The 21406-nt window shown below is 43.6% G+C and overlaps 1 protein-coding gene across 2 annotated transcripts in view; it reads left to right on the forward strand.

Moving 5' to 3' along the window:
• The first annotated feature begins 2992 nt into the window (after positions 1–2992).
• Positions 2993–21406, forward strand: part of LOC115465980 (D-threo-3-hydroxyaspartate dehydratase-like) — a 200339-nt gene continuing 181925 nt past the window's right edge. The window contains exons 1-3 of one of the 2 annotated variants that reach the window (XM_030196895.1): positions 2993–3100; positions 12912–13076; positions 14680–14960. In XM_030196895.1, coding sequence (XP_030052755.1) covers positions 12928–13076; positions 14680–14960 — 430 coding nt within the window. In that variant the 5' untranslated portion in view covers positions 2993–3100; positions 12912–12927. Of the gene's footprint in view, positions 3101–10808; positions 10847–12911; positions 13077–14679; positions 14961–21406 lie in introns of those variants that run through there. The other variant, XM_030196901.1, reaches the window with a different exon arrangement.

The following is a 21406-nucleotide window of genomic DNA, read 5'->3' on the forward strand; positions in this document are numbered from 1 at the left end:
ATCGGCTTTCGATTATACCGATTTGGCCGGTTTTAGGAGATGGCCGGCCATCTCCCGATTTGTGTTGGAAGATCGCCGGTGACGTCTTTCGAAAATAAGCCTGAAAATCATCCATGGCGATGCCCCAGCCTACATGTCAGACCTGATAGACCTACCACCCAGGAACGCTAAAAAATCATCTCGCACATTTCTTAATTTTCATTTCCCCAACTGTAAAGGTCTAAAATACAAACTAATGCATGCATCAACCTTTTCCTATATGAGCACACAATTCTGGAACGCGCTGCCGCGCAACCTAAAAACGAACCATGAACTAACCAGCTTCCGCAAACTACTGAAGACCCATCTCTTCAACAAGACATATCACAAAGATCAACGCGTGTGAAATCCTCCACATGTATCCAAAACTGTCTTATAATGTTTTCTTGTTTTATTACTAATATGCTTCATCATTATCATGTAACCCCAAACCCTCTGTAATACCAAATGTCTACTCTTTTCTTGTATCCACTATTCATGATGTATTGTAAGCCACATTGAGCCTGCAAAGAAGTGGGATAATGTGGGATACAAATGCAACAAATAAATAAAATAAATAAATTACCTTACTAGTTATTCCTACCTCTAGATCATTTATAAATATGTGACCCCTGTGGAACCCCACTATCTACCCTTCACCACAGAGAATACTGATCATTTAACCCTACTCTGTTTATCCCACAGCTTTTTTAACTGACCTGAAGAAGGAGGTTCTGCCTTGAAAAGGCTTGTCAAAATGTATTTAGTCCACTTATTTTCTTTTATTTCTGTTTATTATTTTTGAATTGTCACTCTTTTTGTCCCCACTACATTCTGTAGAAGAGCCTTACAGGTATCCACCACCCTTCCTGATGAGGTGCAAAGAAGAAATCATTGTTAGGTCTTAAATTGCATCCTAGATTACAACTCTTAAGCCTTACAGCTAGATTACTTGAGGTCAAGAGCGCATTTCTAGAGATTTATAGCTAGGTAACTCAAGTTCAAGGCCACAGGGAGCCCATAAAGTTAATCAAGTTCTCGATGAGACCGATAAGTAGATTTGAAGAGACAAGTGAGATGTGATCTCTCCTTCCACAGCCTGAGACTGTCCTGGCCCCTATACTGTAACATCTGTAAACTGTGGAATGGCCTACAAATACAGAGAGAGAATAATATATAGGTAGCAGCACCCGGGCAAATACTGGTTTACACTATAGACCAGTCTAAAAGCAGGCTTTTCTCGCAGCCTGATGAAATACGCAATCTCCAGATCAGAGATTAGGAGCCAACTTTGTGGGTGCTGAGCACCCCCAATATTAAGCAAGCTCCTTTATGGTGTCCAGGGAGGGGAATTTTGGTGTTGGGTTTGGCACTTCCTGTCATTTTGAAATGCTGGTGCCAATGGATGACCATTAGCTTTCTTGAGATCGCAGTTTACAGCAGGGCTCGACAAAAGTTTCTTAGGATCCAGAAGCCAGACTGGAATCTTTATTTAGTTATGCACATTTCTAAATTGAACATTACAAAATGTGGCTACTCTTGTGTTAGGGAGAGTAGCCTAGCAGGAGCATGCTACTCTACACAATATTTTAAATTGTAATCTATAGTGTTTAGGCAATCAATGATATTGAACATATAATTACAATTTAAAATATTAGTTTTGACCCTCAAGGCATATCACAAACACACTCCATTACTAATTGCATGGTTGAAACAAGCCTATGTCCCAAGTAGGGAGACACGTTCTGGGGAGTCTTTTCTTTTAGTGGCACCAGGGGGGGGGGGGGGGTTAAAGAAGCCTGTCTGAGTTTTACACGTAAATGGGCCTTCTTTGTAGTTGCACCTGATCTTTGGAATAAGATCCCTGTAGCCTTAAAAGCAGAATCTAGATCTCAATGTTTTAAACGTTTGTTAAAAGTGTATTTGTTTGCTAAGGCCTTTGGGGGGGGGGGGGGGGGGGGTTAGTGGGAGAGTTATTATTACTATCTATGACTTATCTTTGAGTGTGTATCTGGAACACTGTGAGCTTTCCTATAACCACTGTAGTTCTTTTCAAATTTCTTATTTGTATTTTATGATTTTACTAGTAAAAAAGCCCCGTTTCTGATGCAAATGAAACGGGGGCTAGCAATGTTTTCTTCTGTGTGCATGTGGGAGTGTGTGTGTCCCTGCCCTCTGGCCTCTCTCCCCTCCCCCCTCTGAGTCCTTCACTGTTACAGAGCCAGCGATTTGATTTGGTGCTCTGCTGTTTTCCTTCACTGACTGTGTTACAGAGAGGGCGGGGCAGACACTCATAGGGAAACCGGATATCTCGCCCCCTTCACACTTCCGGCTGGAGGCTTCATAGAACGTTGGTGTTGCCTTTATATAGAGAGATTGTAAACCGCTTTGATATAACTATTATGTAATGTGGTATATTAAGTTTAATACAACTGTAAAACTGTAGTTGGACCATAGACATCATAACATTGATTATATAACTGCCTCGGGGGAGGGGGGGACTTGGCCCCCATCAAGCTGAGGCCCTCTTACACAATGCTCTGCTAACCTGACCAGCTGCCACATTCACTGTTTGCCTTTGTATTACAGCCAGGGCTAGTTTTCTGGGCAGAAATTTGGGAAGGGGCCCCAAAGTTCACTGACAGGCTGTGCCTTCCTCTGCTTTCAGCAGGTTTGGGGGCCCAGGGCAATTGCCCTGTTTGCACCACCCTAATGCCTGCCATTAGCTGACTACATTCTGCACGATATATCAGAATTTGACACATTCTCTGCCAGTGGGTTAGTATCCTATGGGTGTAGTGAGTTTTTAAGGGCCAGCCATGGTACAGAAAGAAATCTTTGCCACCTACTCCATCGATCAAACAAACAGCAATGTTATGTTTACACACTCTGTCTCTGGGCTTCCCTGGCCTACACGCCCCCGCCCCCTCTGCTGTAAGTCATGTGACATGCACCCACGTGACAGATGCCCTGCAAGTTTTTCAGCCTTGGCTTTTTCCAATTCCTCCTCCTTCCCTCAGAGTGACGGAGAGAGAGTTGACCGAGCTCAGGCAGGGTTTCAGCGCTGCAGTGTTTTGTGCAGGTACCGTAGCATATGGTGTCCGACTGGAGGGGAGGGAGAAGGCGTATATGTGTGTGTTTGACAAACAGTGAAAAGAGTAGAAGTGAAGCTGGGGGGGGGGGGGGGGGGGGGGTCTATTTATTAACCCCAAACTATACAGGATGAGACAGAGAAGCCCTGTACTGAAACTTTCCCAATGACGGAAAGAGAGCAAAACTTGGATACTTCCCCTGACTGCGGACCATACAAAACGGATATTCGGATTTTGCTTTCAACTCAGTAACAGCAACACAAACTTTCTACTACCCAGGAAGCCTTGTGAAGTAATGCATTACCCACTGGTGCTGTGCCATAATAAGTACTTCCAAGTCAAATAGCAAAAAATCTACCAATGAAATAATAGCATTGCAACTGTTGCAATGTTCCCCAGAACATCAAACCAAAACAAGCAGGCTTGTTAGCAAACCTTGCACAATAACTCCATGCTAGCATCACCTTGCCTCCTTGCTCCATGAAACAGACCCTTACCCAACATAGAGTAAGTGATCACAGTGCAAACAGAAGCGCGTAAATAAAAACTTAACTGGAAACCCAAGTGGTCAGGCTCCACAAACAATGCAATACAGGAGGAATAGAAACAAAAAGTTTTTTCTCTTGCACTGTGCAAAAATAACAAAGATATCCGAGATGCACATTGCCAAAGCTAAGAGAAAATCACAGACTTCTCAAAAACAGCCAGCATGAAAATTCTAATCCTGGGGAAAACAGGAGGAACAGCAGCCATAGCAGAAAAATATGTATCCTGCAGCCAGGAAAATGTTACCTGATCAGACAGTATTGAGCAGCACTAGAATCTTGGAATTGTTCTTGTCCTCTTTGTAATGTTTTCTTGTTAACATTTATTTATTTATTTGTTACTTAATCACATTTACAAATTGTCATGTGGCTAAAGTTTCCCTGAATCTGAAAGCGAGAACAAGTCTAACAAGATGTGTGTGTGAGGAGGGTTGATTTCCCTAAGAAAAATGGGAATACAGCGCCAGGCATGTTGTGATGGGCAAAACCAGGAGTGGATCAGCTTGTGCTTCTGGACTTTATTCAAAAAAATGACTTTTTTTTTTCCTGGTTTTTGCCAATGTGCAAGAGCTGCAGTGATGACCTTGCACCCTGACCTGCTGTTAACAACCATCTGTGTCAGTGCTTTCTTATCTTTAAGACTTGGAGGGTTTCTGATGCATTAAGCACATACAATTGAAAGAAAATGAAATTGGTTGAATTAAAACAGATTTGAATCTTGTAGGTAGTAGCGCCAGTTCTCGGGACTTCATCCTTACCTATCAATTGTTCTTGCATTGTTAGAAACCCCCCCTCCTATGATCTTCGCCGGTGCCACCTCCCCCCAAGCATGATCGTCCCCTCTGCCACAACTGCAGTTGAAATACCTTGGCTGGCAGGGATCCCGAGGTCCCGTCAGCAGAAGAGGTCTTCCGACAGCGCTGCTCTTCACTCTGCCGATTGCCTGCCCCTGCAACTGCCTTTTCTCTCAGGGCATGCTCGGTTTCAAAACCGAGCATGTGCGCCTGAGAGGTAAAGCAGCCGCTTAGCAAGCAATGGGCAGAGTGAAGAGCAGCGCTGGAGAAAGACCTGCAATGTCTGCTCCTCCGGGTCATCCTCATCCTCCAAGGGGGGGCCCGGCGCTGGAGTTCTCTCTCCTTCTCCTGTCAGGATGCAGGTTCCCGTCAGGAGCAGGAGAAAGAGAGAGAGACCCTGTCGCCAGGTCCACCTTGGAGACCGGGGCCCGGGGAATTTTGCCCCCTCTCAGCGGCCCTCAGGTGAGGCAGTGGAGGCAAAAACAGAACCCGAATTCAAGAAATAAGAGCTAATAAAGACAGCCCTACCTCAAAAATATATGAAGTGATACCTATATCAAGGGCTTTTTTTTTTTGCTAAAGCTTAACATACATAACTGGACATTAGCATGCATTAAGTGTCACGTGGCTCATAGGTATAGAATTGGATGTGCAGCATTTTGCGCACACTAATGTCCATTAGCACATGCTAAGCTTTATTGAAAGGGCCCCTTAGTCCAGTATAAAGTTATTATGTTATATATTTTTTGTCTTTATTACTTATCCTGCATTGTATTTTTAAAACCTAAAATCCAGCTGGTGAATCAGATGTTCAGGGTTTTATTATTGCAGAAGGTCTTTTATGTTATATGGTATTATTTACTGCTTTATCTCTTATCATTTTTATGTATCTATTGTTTTTTTTATATGCTTTTATTATATATGTTACAGTTGGCCACTTGGCTTGAAAAGGCAGAATATAAATGTAAATAAACCTGCCTAATGGGGTTAGATGAAGTGGTTCCCCCCTCCCCCCCCCCCCCCCCCCCCCCCCCCCCGTGTTATACAGGTTCTCAGAAGGGAGCATGCTCAGCTCAGTGTCGTAGCCACGGGTGGGCACAAGCCCACCCAGCAGCGGCATAGCTGTGATGTGGCTGGCGGAGATTCCAAAGCACTGGTTACAGAAGACTCCTGTCATCTCTACCTCATCTCTCCCTCCCCTCAGGTGATTGGGGGTCTCTTAAGTACATTCTCCTAATCCTTCGGTACCTTTTAAGTTCTTCGCAGGCAGTGAGCAGAGACTCAAATCCGCTGCTTGCCCTCTCTCTGATGTGACTTCCTGTTCACGGACCAGTGCGAGCAGTAGGTAGGAGTCACTGTTCGCAGCCAGCAAAGAACTAAGAGGTCCTTTTACTAAGCTGCGTAGGCGCGTACGTGTGTCCTACTTGCGTCAATTTGGAGTTACTGCCTGGCTACAGCGAAGCTAGGGTGGTAATTTCATTTTTTTAAATGTGCGTCTGCTAGGCGCGCCGTAAAAAATGTTTTATTTTCCTGTGCTCGGCGGAAATTCTATGTGTGTAGACAATTACCGCGTGAGACCTTACCGCTAAGGCAATGGCTGGCAGTAAGGTGTCAGACCCAAAATGGATGCGTGCCAATTTTTAGTTTGCTGCATGTCCATTTTCGGCAAAACTTTTTTAAAAAGGCCTTTTTTTACTAAGGTGTGCTGAAAAATGGATCTGCGCATGCCCAAAACACGCGCCTACATTAGCGCAGCCTATTTTTCTTCATCTTAGTAAAAGGACCCCTAAAGGACTTAAAGGTACTGGGGGTTGGGGGAGTGGAGTTAAGAGACCTCCAGTCACCTGTGGGGAGAAGGGAGGGAGGGATGCCCACTCACTTTGGGCTCAGGCCCGCCCAAAATTGGGTATCTGGCTATTCCCCTTCCTCAGCTTAGACCCTTGCACTGTGTTGGTTTCTATTACCAGGGCCGACTTCACACTTGGGAGCATTGCCCTGGGCCCCCAGCATAATAAAAAAAACAAAACACATTTTTTTATCTTTGTTAAATTTCTGAATATACCAAACAGGAAAATCTATATTATTTTAAAGGTAACATTCCTGTTACCAACAATGGAAGGAAAACAAAAAATGAATAATACATACCACATCATGGAGTATTGAATCTAAGCTAAACTAATCTAGTCTGGAGATTTATATTCTGCTAAATCCCATATGGTGCAAAGCGGATAACAACAATAATCATACAAGTCCAAAATATTACATAAAAAAATAAGGAAATACGATCAAATTAACAAAGGTATTTCTAGAATAAAAATGTTTTTCAACGAACATCCAGAGACTGAGTAAGAAGTAAGACGTCTGAGGTCTATTGGTAGTGAATTCCAATATTGAATGTCTTGGAACCCAAAAGAACTTTTAAAATTTCTAAAAGAACGTGTACCGTTTGGTGTTGGAAAATGAATGGCACGTCTTGATTGAGATCTTAAAGATTTAACATTAGTAGGATAAGAAAATAATCAAGTCATACACTCAGGGCCAGCTCCTTCAAACTATTTAAACCAGTATAGGCCAATTTAAAATGGATTTGAGCCTGAACTGACTGTGGGAATTACGAATCAAATTCAGTGAGAGTCACAAAAATCATCCTCCATATCCCCCTCAATACTAACAAACTGTAAAAAGTATAGTAACTACTTATTCATAAAAAAAAAAACTCCCAACTGGGAAAGAGCACTATACTTAGTCATCTGGACTATTGCAACTCACTCTACGCCGGCTGTAAAGAACATATACTCAAAAAACTCCAAACAGCCCAGAACACAGCGGCCAGACTAATATTCGGAAAACCAAAATATGAAAGCGCAAAGCCCCTACGTGAGAAACTGCACTGGCTCCCACTCAAAGAACGAATCACGTTCAAAGTATGCACCCTCGTACATAGAATTATCCATGGAGATGCCCCAGCCTACATGTCAGACCTAATAGACCTGCCACCCAGGAATGCAAAAACATCTTCTCGAACATTCCTTAATCTTCACTTCCCCAACTGCAAAGGTTTGAAATACAAATTAACACACGCCTCCACCTTCTCATACATGAGCACGCAACTCTGGAACGCGCTACCACGCTACTTGAAGGCGACCTATGAACTGACCAACTTCCGTAAACTACTAAAGACACATCTCTTTGAAAAGATATACCACAAAGAATAATATATGTAATATCTCCAAATACACCTACAAACGTCGTAATACGTCTATTGTTTTACAATGTCTCTGCTACACCAGTGTCTTGTATTTCTAATGTCTGATAATGTCTTCTGTAATACCACTATCTTGAACTTCATGACCATGTAACCCAAAATCCTTCTGTAAAACCAAATGTATATCTTTTGCTATTTCCAGTATCTATGATATATTGTAAGCCACATTGAGCCTGCAAAGAGGTGGGAAAACGTGGGATACAAATACAATAAATAAATAATTAATTAATTATACTTCAGACCTTGATATGACATAACATACAATGTTGCACTAGCTGCCAAAACTCTAGGTTTAAGATGTTTTCTTCTCAACTAGGAAGACCGCGATACATCAGGAAATATAACCCTTTGACCACAATAATTCACTTCCTTCTTAGAATAATAAGCTTTAACTACTACTACTACTTATCATTTCTATAGCGCTACTAGACATACGGAGCGCTGTACACTTGAACATGAAGAGACAGTCCCTGCTCGACAGAGCTTACAATCTAATTAGGACAGACAAACAGGACAAACAAGAGATAAGGGAATATTAAAGTGAGGACGATAAAATAAAGGTTCTGAACAAGTGAATAAGGGTTAGGAGTTAAAAGCAGCATCAAAAAGGTGGGCTTTTAGCTTAGATTTGAAGACAGCCAGAGATGGAGCTTGACGTACCGGCTCAGAAAGTCTAAGAACTATAATTTTATCAATTTCAGTCATAAATGTAACCACCACGGTAGCCCTGAAAATTATTACATCCTAGAAGATTCCGGAAATTGTGTTAGACTTGATATTGTAGGATTCCCACTTCCCTGAGGTACTTCTATGGTTCCTCATGGAGGAAATATAATATATTTGAGAAATCAAAATAGTATCAACATCAGCCATCTGCAAAATATATTTAAGGTAATTTTTAAAGAAAATCAAAGACGGTAGAAGATGGATCTGAGAAATATTCAACAGCCTTAAGTTACGTGCCCAAGGCAAACAAGCACATTGAGCCCCCCCCCTCCCCCATCATAATATGAAAACATTTAAAACTCAACACAGAGGGAGGTTTATATGGCTCTGACTTCAGAGAAAAAACAGCAGAGGAGGAGGTAGCAGGTAGGAAACACTGCTCGGCCAACTCCTTCTGTTGACTAGGGGACAAGGAGGAGGGGGAGACTAGATAGACCTTTGAGGGTAGCAGTGGTTCTGGTAAGCTCCCAACTCTTCAATCTATCGGCAGCTAATCTACCACAGCAAAAATCTGGTTTGGGATTCACTGAATTGGCACACCTGAGAGGGCCCCTCTAGACAATTTGTGTTCTAGGAGTGGAGGAGTGGCCTAGTGGTTAGGGTGGTGGACTTTGGTCCTGGGGAACTGAAGAACTGAGTTCGATTCCCACTTCAGGCACAAGCAGCTCCTTGTGACTCTGGGCAAGTTACTTAACCCTCCATTGCCCCATGTAAGCTGCATTGAGCCTGCCATGAGTGGGAAAGCGCGGGGTACAAATGTAACAAAAATAAATAGCATAAAACCATGCTGGGTCAGACCAAGGTCCATCGAGCCCTGCATACTGTCTCCAACGGTTGCCAGTCTGTATCACACAAGTATGTGGCAGATCCCAAAAAGTAGATGTATTTCTCATAACTAATTTCTAGGGATGAGGAATGGCTCTCCGAAGTCCAAGAAGTTGCAGGAGGACCTTACAAGACTGGAAAACTAGGCATCCAAATGGCAGATATGCATATTAGGAAGGATAATCCAAATTATAGCTACACAATGCTAGGTTTCATATTAGGAATCACCACCCAGGAAAAGATCCGGGTGACGTGGAGGGCATAATCGAACGCCCATCTCCATGGGCGTCTATCTCCGAGAACGGGTACATGAAGGGGTGGGTCAGTCTGTATTTTCGAAAAAAATGGGCGTCCATCTTTTTTTCCGATAATAAGGTTTGTGCCGGGCAAATGCATCGGATTTGAGCTGGGCGGTTTCATTTTTCAGCGATAATGGAAACCGAAGGCGCCCAGCTAAAAAACGAACAAATCCAAGGCATTGGGTCGAGGGAGGGGCCAGGATTCCTAGTGCACTGGTCCCCCTCACATGCCAGGACACCAACAGGGCACCCTAGGGGGCACTTGTAACAAAACAAATAATTAAAATACCTCCCAAGTCCATAGCTCCCTTCCCTTGGGTGTTGAGCCCCCCAAATCCCTCCCAAAACCCACTGCCCACAACTCTACACCATTACCATAGCACTTATGGCTGAAGGGGGGCACCTAGATGTGGGTACAGTGGGTTTTGGGGGCGGTTTGGAGCGCTCCCATTTACCACCACAAGTGTAACAGGTGGGGGGGGGGGTGGGCCTGGGTCCACCTGGCTGACGTCCACTGCACCCACGAACAACTGCTCCAGGGACCTGCATACTGCTGTGATGGCATTTGAGGCTGGCATACAGGCTGGAAAAAAAAGTTGTTAAAGTTGTTTTTGTTTTTGTGGGAGGGGGTTAGTGACCACTGGGGGAGTCAGGGGTGGTCATCCCCAATTCCATCCGGTGGTCATCTGGTCATTTAGGGCACTTTTTTGGGACTTGTTTGTGAAAAAAAAGGGTCCAAAAAAAGTGACCCAAATTCGCACTACAAACGCCTTTCTTTTTTCGATTATCGGCCGAGGGCGCCCATCTCTCCTCGGCCGATAAACACGCCCCAGTCCCGCCTTCACCATGCCTCCGACACGCCCCCTTCAACTTTACCTGTTTCCACAACAGATTGCAGTTGAAGACTCCCAAAATTGGCTTTCGATTATACCGATTTGGGCGCCCACGGGAGAAAGACGCCCAACTCCCGATTTGGGTCGAAATATGGGCGTCTCTCTTTTGAAAATAAGGTGAATAGTGGACAATATGTTGAAATATTTTGCTCAGTGTTTGGTGGCAGCCAAAAAAGCATTTGGAATATTAAGAATTATTATGAAAGGAACAGAAAATAAAACAATATTAAAATGCCTTTGTATCGCTCCACGGTGTGACCTCCTCTTGAGTATTGTCTGTAATTCAAGTTGCCACATCTCAAAAACATACAGCAGAATTATGAAAAGTTCAAAGAAGGGTGACCAAAATGTTTTAAGAGGATGGAATGACTCTTCAGCTTGGAGAAGAGGTAACTGAGGGGGGGCATGTAATAGAGGTCTACAAAAGTTTGAATCAAGTGGCATGGATAAACATGAATCGATTGTTTACTCTTTCAAAAGAAGAAAGATTAGGGGACATGCTATTAAGTTATATCATAATAATGTTAAAACAAATAGGAGAAAATATTTAACTCAGTGCATAATTTTTAACTATTGTTTTGCTTTCTTTTGATTTTATTATACGTTTACAAGATTTGTTACATTACATTACATAGGAACTTATACCCTGCAAATCCCCAAATGAGAGCTCTCTGAGGTATACAATAAGATAAAAATACAAGCCATTCCTTTCTAAAAAGATAAGAGCTTTCTTAAACCAACTAATCTGACCTAGTATTCTAATATTCACAGGCAAAGAATTCCACCATTTCACAGACTGAAAAGAAAATAATCCATCAAAGACAGACCTATAAATAACTCCCTTAGGATTAGGATACTGCAATAAAAAAAAAAATCTATTCGCTGCAGCGCCATGACATTGTGACAAAATTACAAGATCTGATAAATATGCAGGAGCAAAACCATTTTTGCCTCGCATGTACTAGAAAGTTCTTCGTTTTGGGTCTTGTCTCTACAGCAAGTCTCTTGTCTCTTTCTTCCAAAGACTTGCTTGACCTGCCTTATTACTTTTTTTGTACCTAACTTGCCAGCACCTAAGTAAAAGTAATTTACCATCATTGCATAATTCCTTCTTTGCATCGCTCTTTTGTGGATGAGTCAGGCTTTCCTATCAAAAAAAATCGGCATTCTTTTTTTCTGATTAGCTAGTTAACCAATTAAGTTATGCGCATTGTTATAGAAAACGCTTCGGTTTCTGCATTGATTTTCAAATGCCATATACAGAATCCGGGGGCGTAAACGCAAGGGGACATTTACATGGATGCAGTATGGGAGAAGCATGAGCAGTGCTGTCACTTAACATTCTCACAACATTTAGGTGCCCACAGTTAGGTCTATCACTGGTATAATTGCAGATGCCTAGATTTTAGGAATGCCCTGATGTCAGGTTGCACTAGTATTCTATTAAAGAATCTGGGTGCCCAGATGTCAATCTAGTGTAGTCTCTCACTGCACGGCAGCAGAGCACCAAAAGGAGGTACTCAAAAGAACATATAAGAACATAAGAGTAGCCATACTAGGTCAGACCAACAGTCCATGTAGCCCAGTATCCTGTTTTCCAAACAGTGGCCAATCCAGGTCACAAGTACCTGGCAGAAACCCAAATCGTGGCAACACTCCATACTATAAATCTCAGACCAAGCAGTTGCTTCCCATATCTGTCTCGATAGCAGACTATGGACTTTTCCTCCAGGAACTTGTCCAAACCTTTTTTTAAACCCAGATACACTAACTGCTGTTATTACCACATCCTCCGGCAAAGAGTTCCAGAGCTTAACTATTCGTTGAGTGAAAAAATATTTCCTCCTATATGTTTTAAAAGTATTTCCATGTAACTTCCTCGAGTGTCCCCTAGTCTTTGTACTTCTAGAACGAGTAAAAAATCGATTTATTTCTACTTGTTCTACACCACTCAGGATTTTGTAGACCTCAATCATATCTCCCCTCATCTGTCTCGTTTCCAAGCTGAAGAGCCCTAACCTCTTTAGCCTTTCCTCATACAAGAGGAGTTCCATCCCCTTTATCATTGTGGTCGCTCTTCCTTGAACCTTTTCTAATTCTGCTATATCTTTTTTGAGATACGGTGACCAGAAAAAAAAAACCCACTGCCTGATAGCAGTGGGACTTGAACCCACACCTCCAAAAGAGGCTAGCAGATTAAATCCAGTTCCTCAGAGCGCTTGGCCACACTACCAACAAAATGATGGTTGTGTCAGAAGTAGGATTTGAACCCACGCCTCCATTTGGAGACCAGAACACCTGGTACAGGGAAGAGGAAGCTCTTGAGTCTGGTGCCTTCTTAGACCACTTGGCCATCCTGACCCTAAGCCCCTCCCTCCAGCTTCATATCCTATTGTATTTTATTGAAGACTTTTACTTATTTGAATGCGTTTATCATATCTTTTCCCAATACAGCTGTTGCAGTTGGACAATGTGGGTCGGTCAGCCTGTGGAGAAACTGCCCACACCAGCTTTCACTGTGGACATTGATACTGTGAAAAGGAATGCCAGAAAGATGATAGAGCGGATCCAGATGCTGGGAACTCATCTGAGACCACACATGAAAACCCACAAAACACTGTATGTATATGCCTGTCTGTGTATAATAGACAGGAGTGGCCTAGTGGGTAGGGTGGTGGACTTTGGTCCTGAGGAACTGAGTTCGATTCCCACTTCAGGCACAGGCAGCTCCTTGTGACTCTGGGCAAGTCACTTAACCCTCCATTGCCCCATGTAAGCCGCATTGAGCCTGCTATGAGTGGGAAAGTGCAGGGTACAAATGTAACAAAACAAAAAAAATATCCTCAGTATAGGAATTTTTATAAGGGAAGGCGAGAAGTTTCTTAAATTTTTTTTAGCTCTCCGCTCTGCTATGTCCAAGATATATATTTCTCTAAAATACCAAGGTAGGTATCATTTAGTCATGATCTGATTGAACACTGCATCAGATAAGGAAAATGGACAGAGTGTATGGCCCTTGCAGTCTCTCTGCACTTTATGTTCTGTATTTATATACTGGTGCAAGACCCACTTTCATGCTATTTACAACATGTCTCCTTTGGGATCCTCAATTGAACTATAACATAAAGAACACCATGGTGGGATTGGTGTGAACCCCAGGTCAGGAGACCATTTGAAGCCATTTTATAAAGACACATTGGCAGAGCCGTAGCGAGGTGAGCTGACACCCGGGGCGGGTTGCCGCTGCGCACCCCCCCCCCCGGGTGCAGCACGGCGCACACCCCCCCCCCCCCCCCCCCGGAGCGCATACCTGCGGCGAGGGACGGGCGGGAGGGCCGATCCGCCCCGACTGCACATTGCTGGGGTGTGTCGGCTTCGTGCTGGTTCACTGCTCTCTCTGTCCCGGAACAGGAAGTAACCTGTTCCGGGGCAGAGAGGGCAGTGCACCAGCGCGGAGCCGACACACCCCAGTGGCGTGCACCCGGGGCGGTCCCACGCCCTACACCACTGCACATAGGCATTCATACATCTCTCTGAAATAGTCTCACATAGCTAAGAGGAGTGGTCTAGTGGTTAGAGCACTGGTCTTGCCATCCAGAGGTGGCCGGTTCAAATCCCACTGCCACTTCTTGTGATCTTGGGCATTACTTAACCCTCCATTGCCTCAGATACAAACTTAAACCTATGTTTACTATGGGCACGTTAGCATTTTTAATGCACCTTAAATTTACAGGTGCATTAAAAACGCTAACGCACCTTAGTAAACATACCCCTTAGATTGTGAGCCCTTCAGGGACAGGGAAATACCCAGTATATCTGAATCAGTGGCATAGCCACAGGTGGGCCTGGGTGGGCCAGGGCCCACCCACTTAGGGCTCAGGCCCATCCAACAGTAAGACACATTTAGTGGTAGCTGGTGGGGATCCCAAGCTCCACCAGCTGAAGGCTTCCCCCTGATGGTAACGAAAAGGTTACTCTCCACGATACTGGCACCTGCACATTCTCAGTTTTCAGCGCATGCCTGCAGCAGACTGCCAAGGTGGAAAGAAGTGTTTTCCTGCCAGCTGAGGTATTTTTTTTGGGGGGGGGGAAAACACTTGGTGCCCACCCAGTTCTTGCCTAGGCCCACCCAAAATCTGTTTTCTGGCTACGCCCCTGATCTGAATGTAACTCACTTTGAAAAGGTGTGAGCAATGTTCCTTGCATTATCTTTTCATCTCAGAGAGTGTGGAGACCTCATGACAGGAGGCACCCGGAGACGAATTGTTGTGTCCACATTAGCTGAGGCACGCTTCTTCGCCAACGGGGGTTTTGATGACATCCTTTATGCCTACCCGCTGCCTTTTGACAAAGTAGAGGAATGTGCCACCTTATCTGAACGCTTGGAGGCCTTTCAGGTGCTGGTCGATAACCAGGAGGCCCTGGAGCAGCTGAGGAAGAGAAAGTTGGGAGGTGGCAAGCACTGGCTGGTCTGGCTAAAAGTAGACTGTGAAAATGGCAGAGGTGAGTTGGGTTGTACAACAAGTTAATATCTCGTTCATACGCTCGCTGAAGGTCAAAATAACAGTTGCTAGAGAGAACCCATTACTGATCGTTTCACCCCAGGCAGTCAAATCTGGTGTCATACCAACATGGGGCACTTATTTGTGAAACCATCAGGTAAAATCAGTGTCAGATTTTTCAGAAAAATTACTGCAAACATCAAGGGCCATTGTTAATATCTGTCTGCAAGTTCATAGTTCATAATGAAAAATGATGATCAAAAGTGACGTTGTCCATGAAAACATCAACTTTGGTAAAAAAAATCTGAACATTGTTGTTTTCTTCCTTGGCTTTGGGTACAAAGTGGAGGAGTGGCCTAGTGGTTAGAGCACCAGTCTTGCAATTCAGAGGTGGCCGGTTCAAATCCCACTGTTGCTCCTTGTGATCTTGGGCAAGTCACTTAAGCCTCCATTGCCTCAGGTACAAACTTAGATTGTGAGCCCTTCTGGGACAGAGAAATATCCAGTGTACCTGGCAACGTGGCTGTGCAGGCTTCTGTTTCTGTGAGTCTGACGTCCTGCACATATGTGCAGGACGTCAGACTCACAGAACCAGAAGCCTGCACTTGCAGATCAGCAACGATTCTGGAATCCTAAAGAGTGACAAGATTCCATGCAGAATCTCAAAGAGTAGCAACATTCCATGTAGAACCCTAAAGAATATCAAGTGGAGGAGTGGCCTAGTGGTTAGAGCACCAGTCTTGCAATCCAGAGGTGGCCGGGTCAAATCCCACTGCTGCTCCTTGTGATCTTGGGCAAGTCACTTAACCCTCCATTGCCTCAGGTACAAACTTAGATTGTGAGCCCTCCTGGGACAGAGAAATATCCAGTGTACCTGAATGTAACTCACCTTGAGCTAGTACTGAAAAAGGTGTGAGCAAAATCTAAATAAATAATAAACATTTTCCCATGTTTTTAGACGGGAGAAAATTGCTTTGCAGTGGATTATGTTTGGCCTGTCTTTATTTTAGCAGAATGGGATTACTTTGTTATGGGATGGCAAGTCTCATTCTTCTAGATGTGCATCACTCAAACTATTGCATGCTGTGGGCAGTGAGGAGTATATTTTACCAGCATGTGGTTGATGGCATTTCCAATGAAATATTACAGCAGTGTCCAGTCTTTGCTTTGTTCTTTGAAGAGGTGTTCAATGTAGCTTCAACTTCTTTCATCACCAACGATTCCTGATTGTAAGGTACAGGCTGAAACAGCTGTCGATCCGCTTAATCTTTTTCGCAGAGTGACTCACAACGCAATGGTCAAAGCAAACTGGGTTTGCAACATTTCATTTGTACTGGTTTTAGCCAGTCTAAATGAAACATTATTTTTCCGTACAATGAACAGAGGCTTTCAGCCACTGCTTCACCATGCACAGAAGCAGTGACAGAAAGTCCCATGCTAATGAGCTCACTTGTATTAAAATGAGCTCATTAGCTATTCCGTACAATGCACAGAAAACTGGCCCAAGGAAAATGGGCAAAGAACTGACAGCTCTGAAGCTGTCGAAGTTCCTGCACATATACAGAGCCGTGTTCCTGCAGCAACACTGGTAGCTGAGTTTCCAAAATTGCCGCTTTCTTGAAAGTAATTACAAGCACCAATTAAAAAAAAAAAAAAGAGAGAACTCTGATTTTTGAAACAGATGCTGTTTGCAAACTCCCTGCCACATGTGGTACATGATTACAGGGTTCATTTACCACAAGTTGTCAACAAAGTAATATGCCCAGAGGTCCCATGGGGATGAGAGAGACTTGCAAGGTGAAATCATAGCTAGCGAATGTACAGATATTTGTTGAGTGTATTTTGGGAAGAATATTAAGAAGGCAAAATAGGGTCTTTAGACTAGTCTACAAGGATTACTTTAGGGAAAAGAGAGAATTATTACCAACCTTCTACTACAAAGTAGGGTATGTCTATTTTGAGAGACTATCAGGCTCATTTTCAAAGCACTTAGCCTCCCAAAGTTCCATAGAAACCTATGGAACTTAGCCTCCCAAAGTGCTTTGAAAATATGCCTCTATATGGCATGCAGACAAGAGAGGGAGAGACATGGAGGGGCATAATCGAAAGGGGCGCCCGAGTTTTCCTGAGGACGTCCTCGCAGGACGTCCCAGCGAAGGGGCGGGGAAAGCCGTATTATCGAAACAAGATGTCCTTTCAGAAGCACCAAACAAAGCTAAACACCTTATTTTGCGTCTTCCGTTTGTGGAGCTTTTTCACGTGTAACACTGTAAATTTATACCTCACATTCACTGCCTGTCAATCTCACTCTGGAGCAGTCTACCCTTGGCATCTCTGGTTTGTACCAGAGGCAATGTAGGAATAAAATGAGTTTCCCAACTACCCTGGTTCTCAGTTCATTTACTGCAGAGCTGTTCAGTTGGCCAGTCTGGTTGTTGAACTTACATCCTAGTGTGCTGTTTGTAGTCAATGATTCTATCTATTGAAATCAGCACTCCCTTGTCATCTATTTATTTATTTAATTGTGACATTTATATCCCACATTATCCCAAACAAGTTTGAGTTCAATGTGGCTTACAATAAACAGTATGGCATACATAACAAAGAATAATGCATAAGAAAGTAATTTGTTGTAAGAATCCAATTTTACAATACAGTATCATAAACATACTGGGATAACTATGGATGTTTAACATTTAGAAAATCTATTATGAATGAGAAATTGTACATGAAGCAAAGAGAAAGTTAATGGTAAATAGAGTAATAACCAATTCAGGTATAATGAATTGTTTGAGATATGGTTGTTCTTTGTGAGGGTTTGTTTGAATAGGAACGATTTGAGGATTTTGCAGAATCTAGTATATTCCTGTATATTTCTTCTTTTGGGTGGTAAGGAGTTCCACCATGTGGTTCCTAGGTAAGTGAAGTCTGCAGAGTGGAACGTTTTGTAGATCACTTTTTTGCAATTTGGGAGGTGTAGTCTGAGATAGTTTCTTGCCTCATATTTAGTGTTTCTTTGAGCTAAGTGTATTAATGGTACCGGAGCTGTGCCATTTAGGATTTGAAAGATAAAGGTACATAATTTGAAGGTAATGCCAGTGTCATTTGATTAATAAAGGGGAGGCACTTTCAAAACGAGAGATTTTATATATGAATCTGTGGCTGCAGTGTTTTGAGCTGTTTGGAGTTTTTTTTCAACAGGTACTCCTTACAGCCAGCATATATGGCATTACAATAATCAAATTGGAATAATGTTAATGATTGTTCCAATAGTGTGAATGTTTCTGATGAGAAATAGGGTCTGATCCTTTTTAGTTACCAGACCAGTCCAAACTGGGTAGACAGAGAAAAGTAGTTCCAAGTAATTTGCCTCTTAAGGTTATCATGCAGCCTGGACTGTTCAGGAGCAGGCAAGCCACAGAAGTAGATGAACACAAACCCCCACGAAAGTCAAAACAATCAAATGAAGAGTGGGAAGTGGACCAATGACTCCAGGGAAACAGGGTTACGATCTGGATTTGAGCTTTCTACCTAAGAGCCTAAATTTGGCTTCCAGAACCTCTCTCCCACATTTTCCTATGTCATTGGTACCCACATGTACCAAGACTGCTGGCTCCTCCCCAGCACTATCTAAAATCCTATCTAGGTGACGTGTGAGGTCCGCCACCTTCACACCAGGCAGGCAAGTCACCAGGCGATCCTCATGTCCACCAGCCACCCAGCTATCTATATGCCTAATGATCGAATCACCAACTACAACGGCTGTCCTAACCTTTCCCTCCCAGGCAGCACTTGGAGACATATCCTCGGTGCGAGAGGATAGTACATACCCTGGTGGGCAGGTCCTGGCTACAGGAGTACTTCCACATTAGGGAATCGTACAGCGGAAGAATTGTATTATGTCCATTACATACTTTGGTTTTGTTGTGTTACAGAGATCAGGCATTTAGGTTGGATCGGTGGGGTATGCCTTTCGGAACAGGTAAGTTTTTAGTGTTTTCCAGAAGTTTAGGTGGTCATACGTCGTTTTCAAGGCTTTTGGTAGTGCGTTCCACAGTTGTGTGCTTATGTAGGAAAAACTGGATGCATAGGTTGATTTGTATTTAAGTCCTTTGCAGCTTGGGTAGTGCAGATTTAGGTACGTTCGTGTTGATTTGGATGTGTTTCTAGTTGGTAGGTCGATCAAGTCTGTCGAGTATCCCGGGGCTTCACCATAGATAATTTTGTGAACCAGGGTGCAGATTTTGAATGCAGTGCGTTCTTTGATAGGGAGCCAGTGTAGTTTTTCACGGAGGGGTTTTGCGCTTTTGAATCGCATTTTTCCAAATATAAGCCTGGCTGCCATGTTTTGAGTGGGCTGAAGGTCTTTCAGCAGTTTTTGGTCTCCAGGGGACTTCTGTCCTTTCCGCTTTCTTGTGGAGCTCCTAAGCAATAATGGATGGGTTATGCTGTACTGATGGACCTTGATCATCAAAGCTTCTTCAGCCTCTTTAATGCTGATGCCCTAGGGGACTTATTTCCTGGATAATTCACTTACAGCCTCTTGCCATCAGTTGGGCTCTCATGTTCCTACCCATATGAGTGCTAGTGTCCAAAGATATAAATTTGGGCCTATTATGCACTTTTCCCTACTACTACTGGAAAAGTAAAGCGTGTGTGCGTGTGCTTGTTGGGGGAGGGGGGTGAAGAGGCCCAGAAATGTATGTTTGCCTAGGCCCATGTAGAGGGGCATAATCAAACGGGGATGACCATATCTAAGGGCGCCCATCTGTAAGGACGTCCCGGTGAAGGGGCAGGGAAACCGCTATTATCAAAACAAGATGGGCGTCCATCTTTCATTTCGATAATACGGATGGGGACGCCCAAATCTCAACATTTAGGTCGACCTTAGAGATGGTCGTACCCCGGTTTTCGGTGCCTCATCCTCTCATCCCGCTACAAATCAAATATTCCCTCGAACCTAATCACCCCAGACTATACTCTTCCTATTTCAGATAATTTGAAAATACTCGGTGGTACTATTGACAGGAACCTTACATTTGAGTGCCAAGTTAACTCTACAATCAAGAAAATGTTCCATTCAGTGTGGAAACTTAAAAGAGTGAAACCGTTCTTCCCAAGGGCAATATTTTGCAAACTGGTACAATCAATGGTCCTTAGTCATGCCGACTGCTGTAACGGAAGTTATGCCGGATGCAAAGAAAATCTCATAAAGAAGCTTCAGACTGCTCAAAATACGGCAGCCAGGCTTGTATTTGGAAGACCGCGATTTGATAGGGCCAAACCCCTTCATGAAAGATTACACTGGCTACCAATTAGAGAACGTATTGCTTTTAAGGTTTGTACCCTGGTCCATAAGATTATATATGGTGATGCCCCAAGATATATGTCTGACCTCATAGACCTACCAACCAGAAACTCAATCAGATCATCACGCTCTTATTTAAGTCTCCGCCACCCTAGTTGCAAAGGACTCAAATACAAATCAATTCATGGATCCAGCTTCTCATATATAAGTACACAACTCTGGAATGTACTCCCAAAAACCGTGAAAAATACGTACGACCATCTCAACTTCCGGAAATCACTAAAGACTTACCTGTTCGAAAAGGCATATCCTAATGACTCAACTTAATTATCTGAATCCAGCAACTCAAAGAACCCAAACTTGTTATGAACTTAATGAACTTTATATAATCTCCCTCTCCATGTACAGAAATAGATATGTCTGTACATATCTATTTCATTTAAAATAACATCACTCTATATTTGTTTCTTCACTGGAGGAGGCTTTCGCCCCACGGCGCTATGTAAGCCACATTGAGCCTGCAAATAGGCGGGAAAATGTAGGATACAAATGTAACGAATAAATAAATAAATAAATAATGGAAATCAAGGACGCCCATCTCAAAAACAACCAAATTCTTGGGAGGAGCCAGCATTCGTAGTGCACTGGTCCCCCTCACATGCCAGGACACCAACCGGGCACCCTAGGGGGCACTGCAGTGGACTTCACAAATTGCTCCCAGGTGCATAGCTCCCTTACCTTGTGTGCTGAGCCCCCCAAATCCACTCCCCACAACTGTACACCACTACCATAGCCCTTATGGGTGAAGGGGGGTACCTACATGTAGGTACAGTGGGTTTTGGAGGGCTCACTTTTACCACTACAAGTGTAACGGAGGGGGGGGGGGGGGCCTGGGTCCACCTGCCTGAAGTGCACTGCACTCACTAAAACTGCTCCAGGGACCTGCATACTGCTGTCAGGGAGCTGGGTATGACATTTGAGGCTGGTAAAAAAAAAATTTACATTTTTTTTGTAGGGTGGGAGGAGGCTGGTGACCACTGGGGGAGTAAGGGGATGTCATCCCCGATTCCCTCCGGTGGTCATCTGGTCAGTTTGGGCACCTTTTTGAGGCTTAGTCGTGAAAAAAATGGACCAAGTAA

The sequence above is a fragment of the Microcaecilia unicolor genome, chromosome 1 (assembly GCF_901765095.1).
Source record: "Microcaecilia unicolor chromosome 1, aMicUni1.1, whole genome shotgun sequence".
Classification (NCBI taxonomy): Eukaryota; Metazoa; Chordata; class Amphibia; order Gymnophiona; family Siphonopidae; genus Microcaecilia; species Microcaecilia unicolor.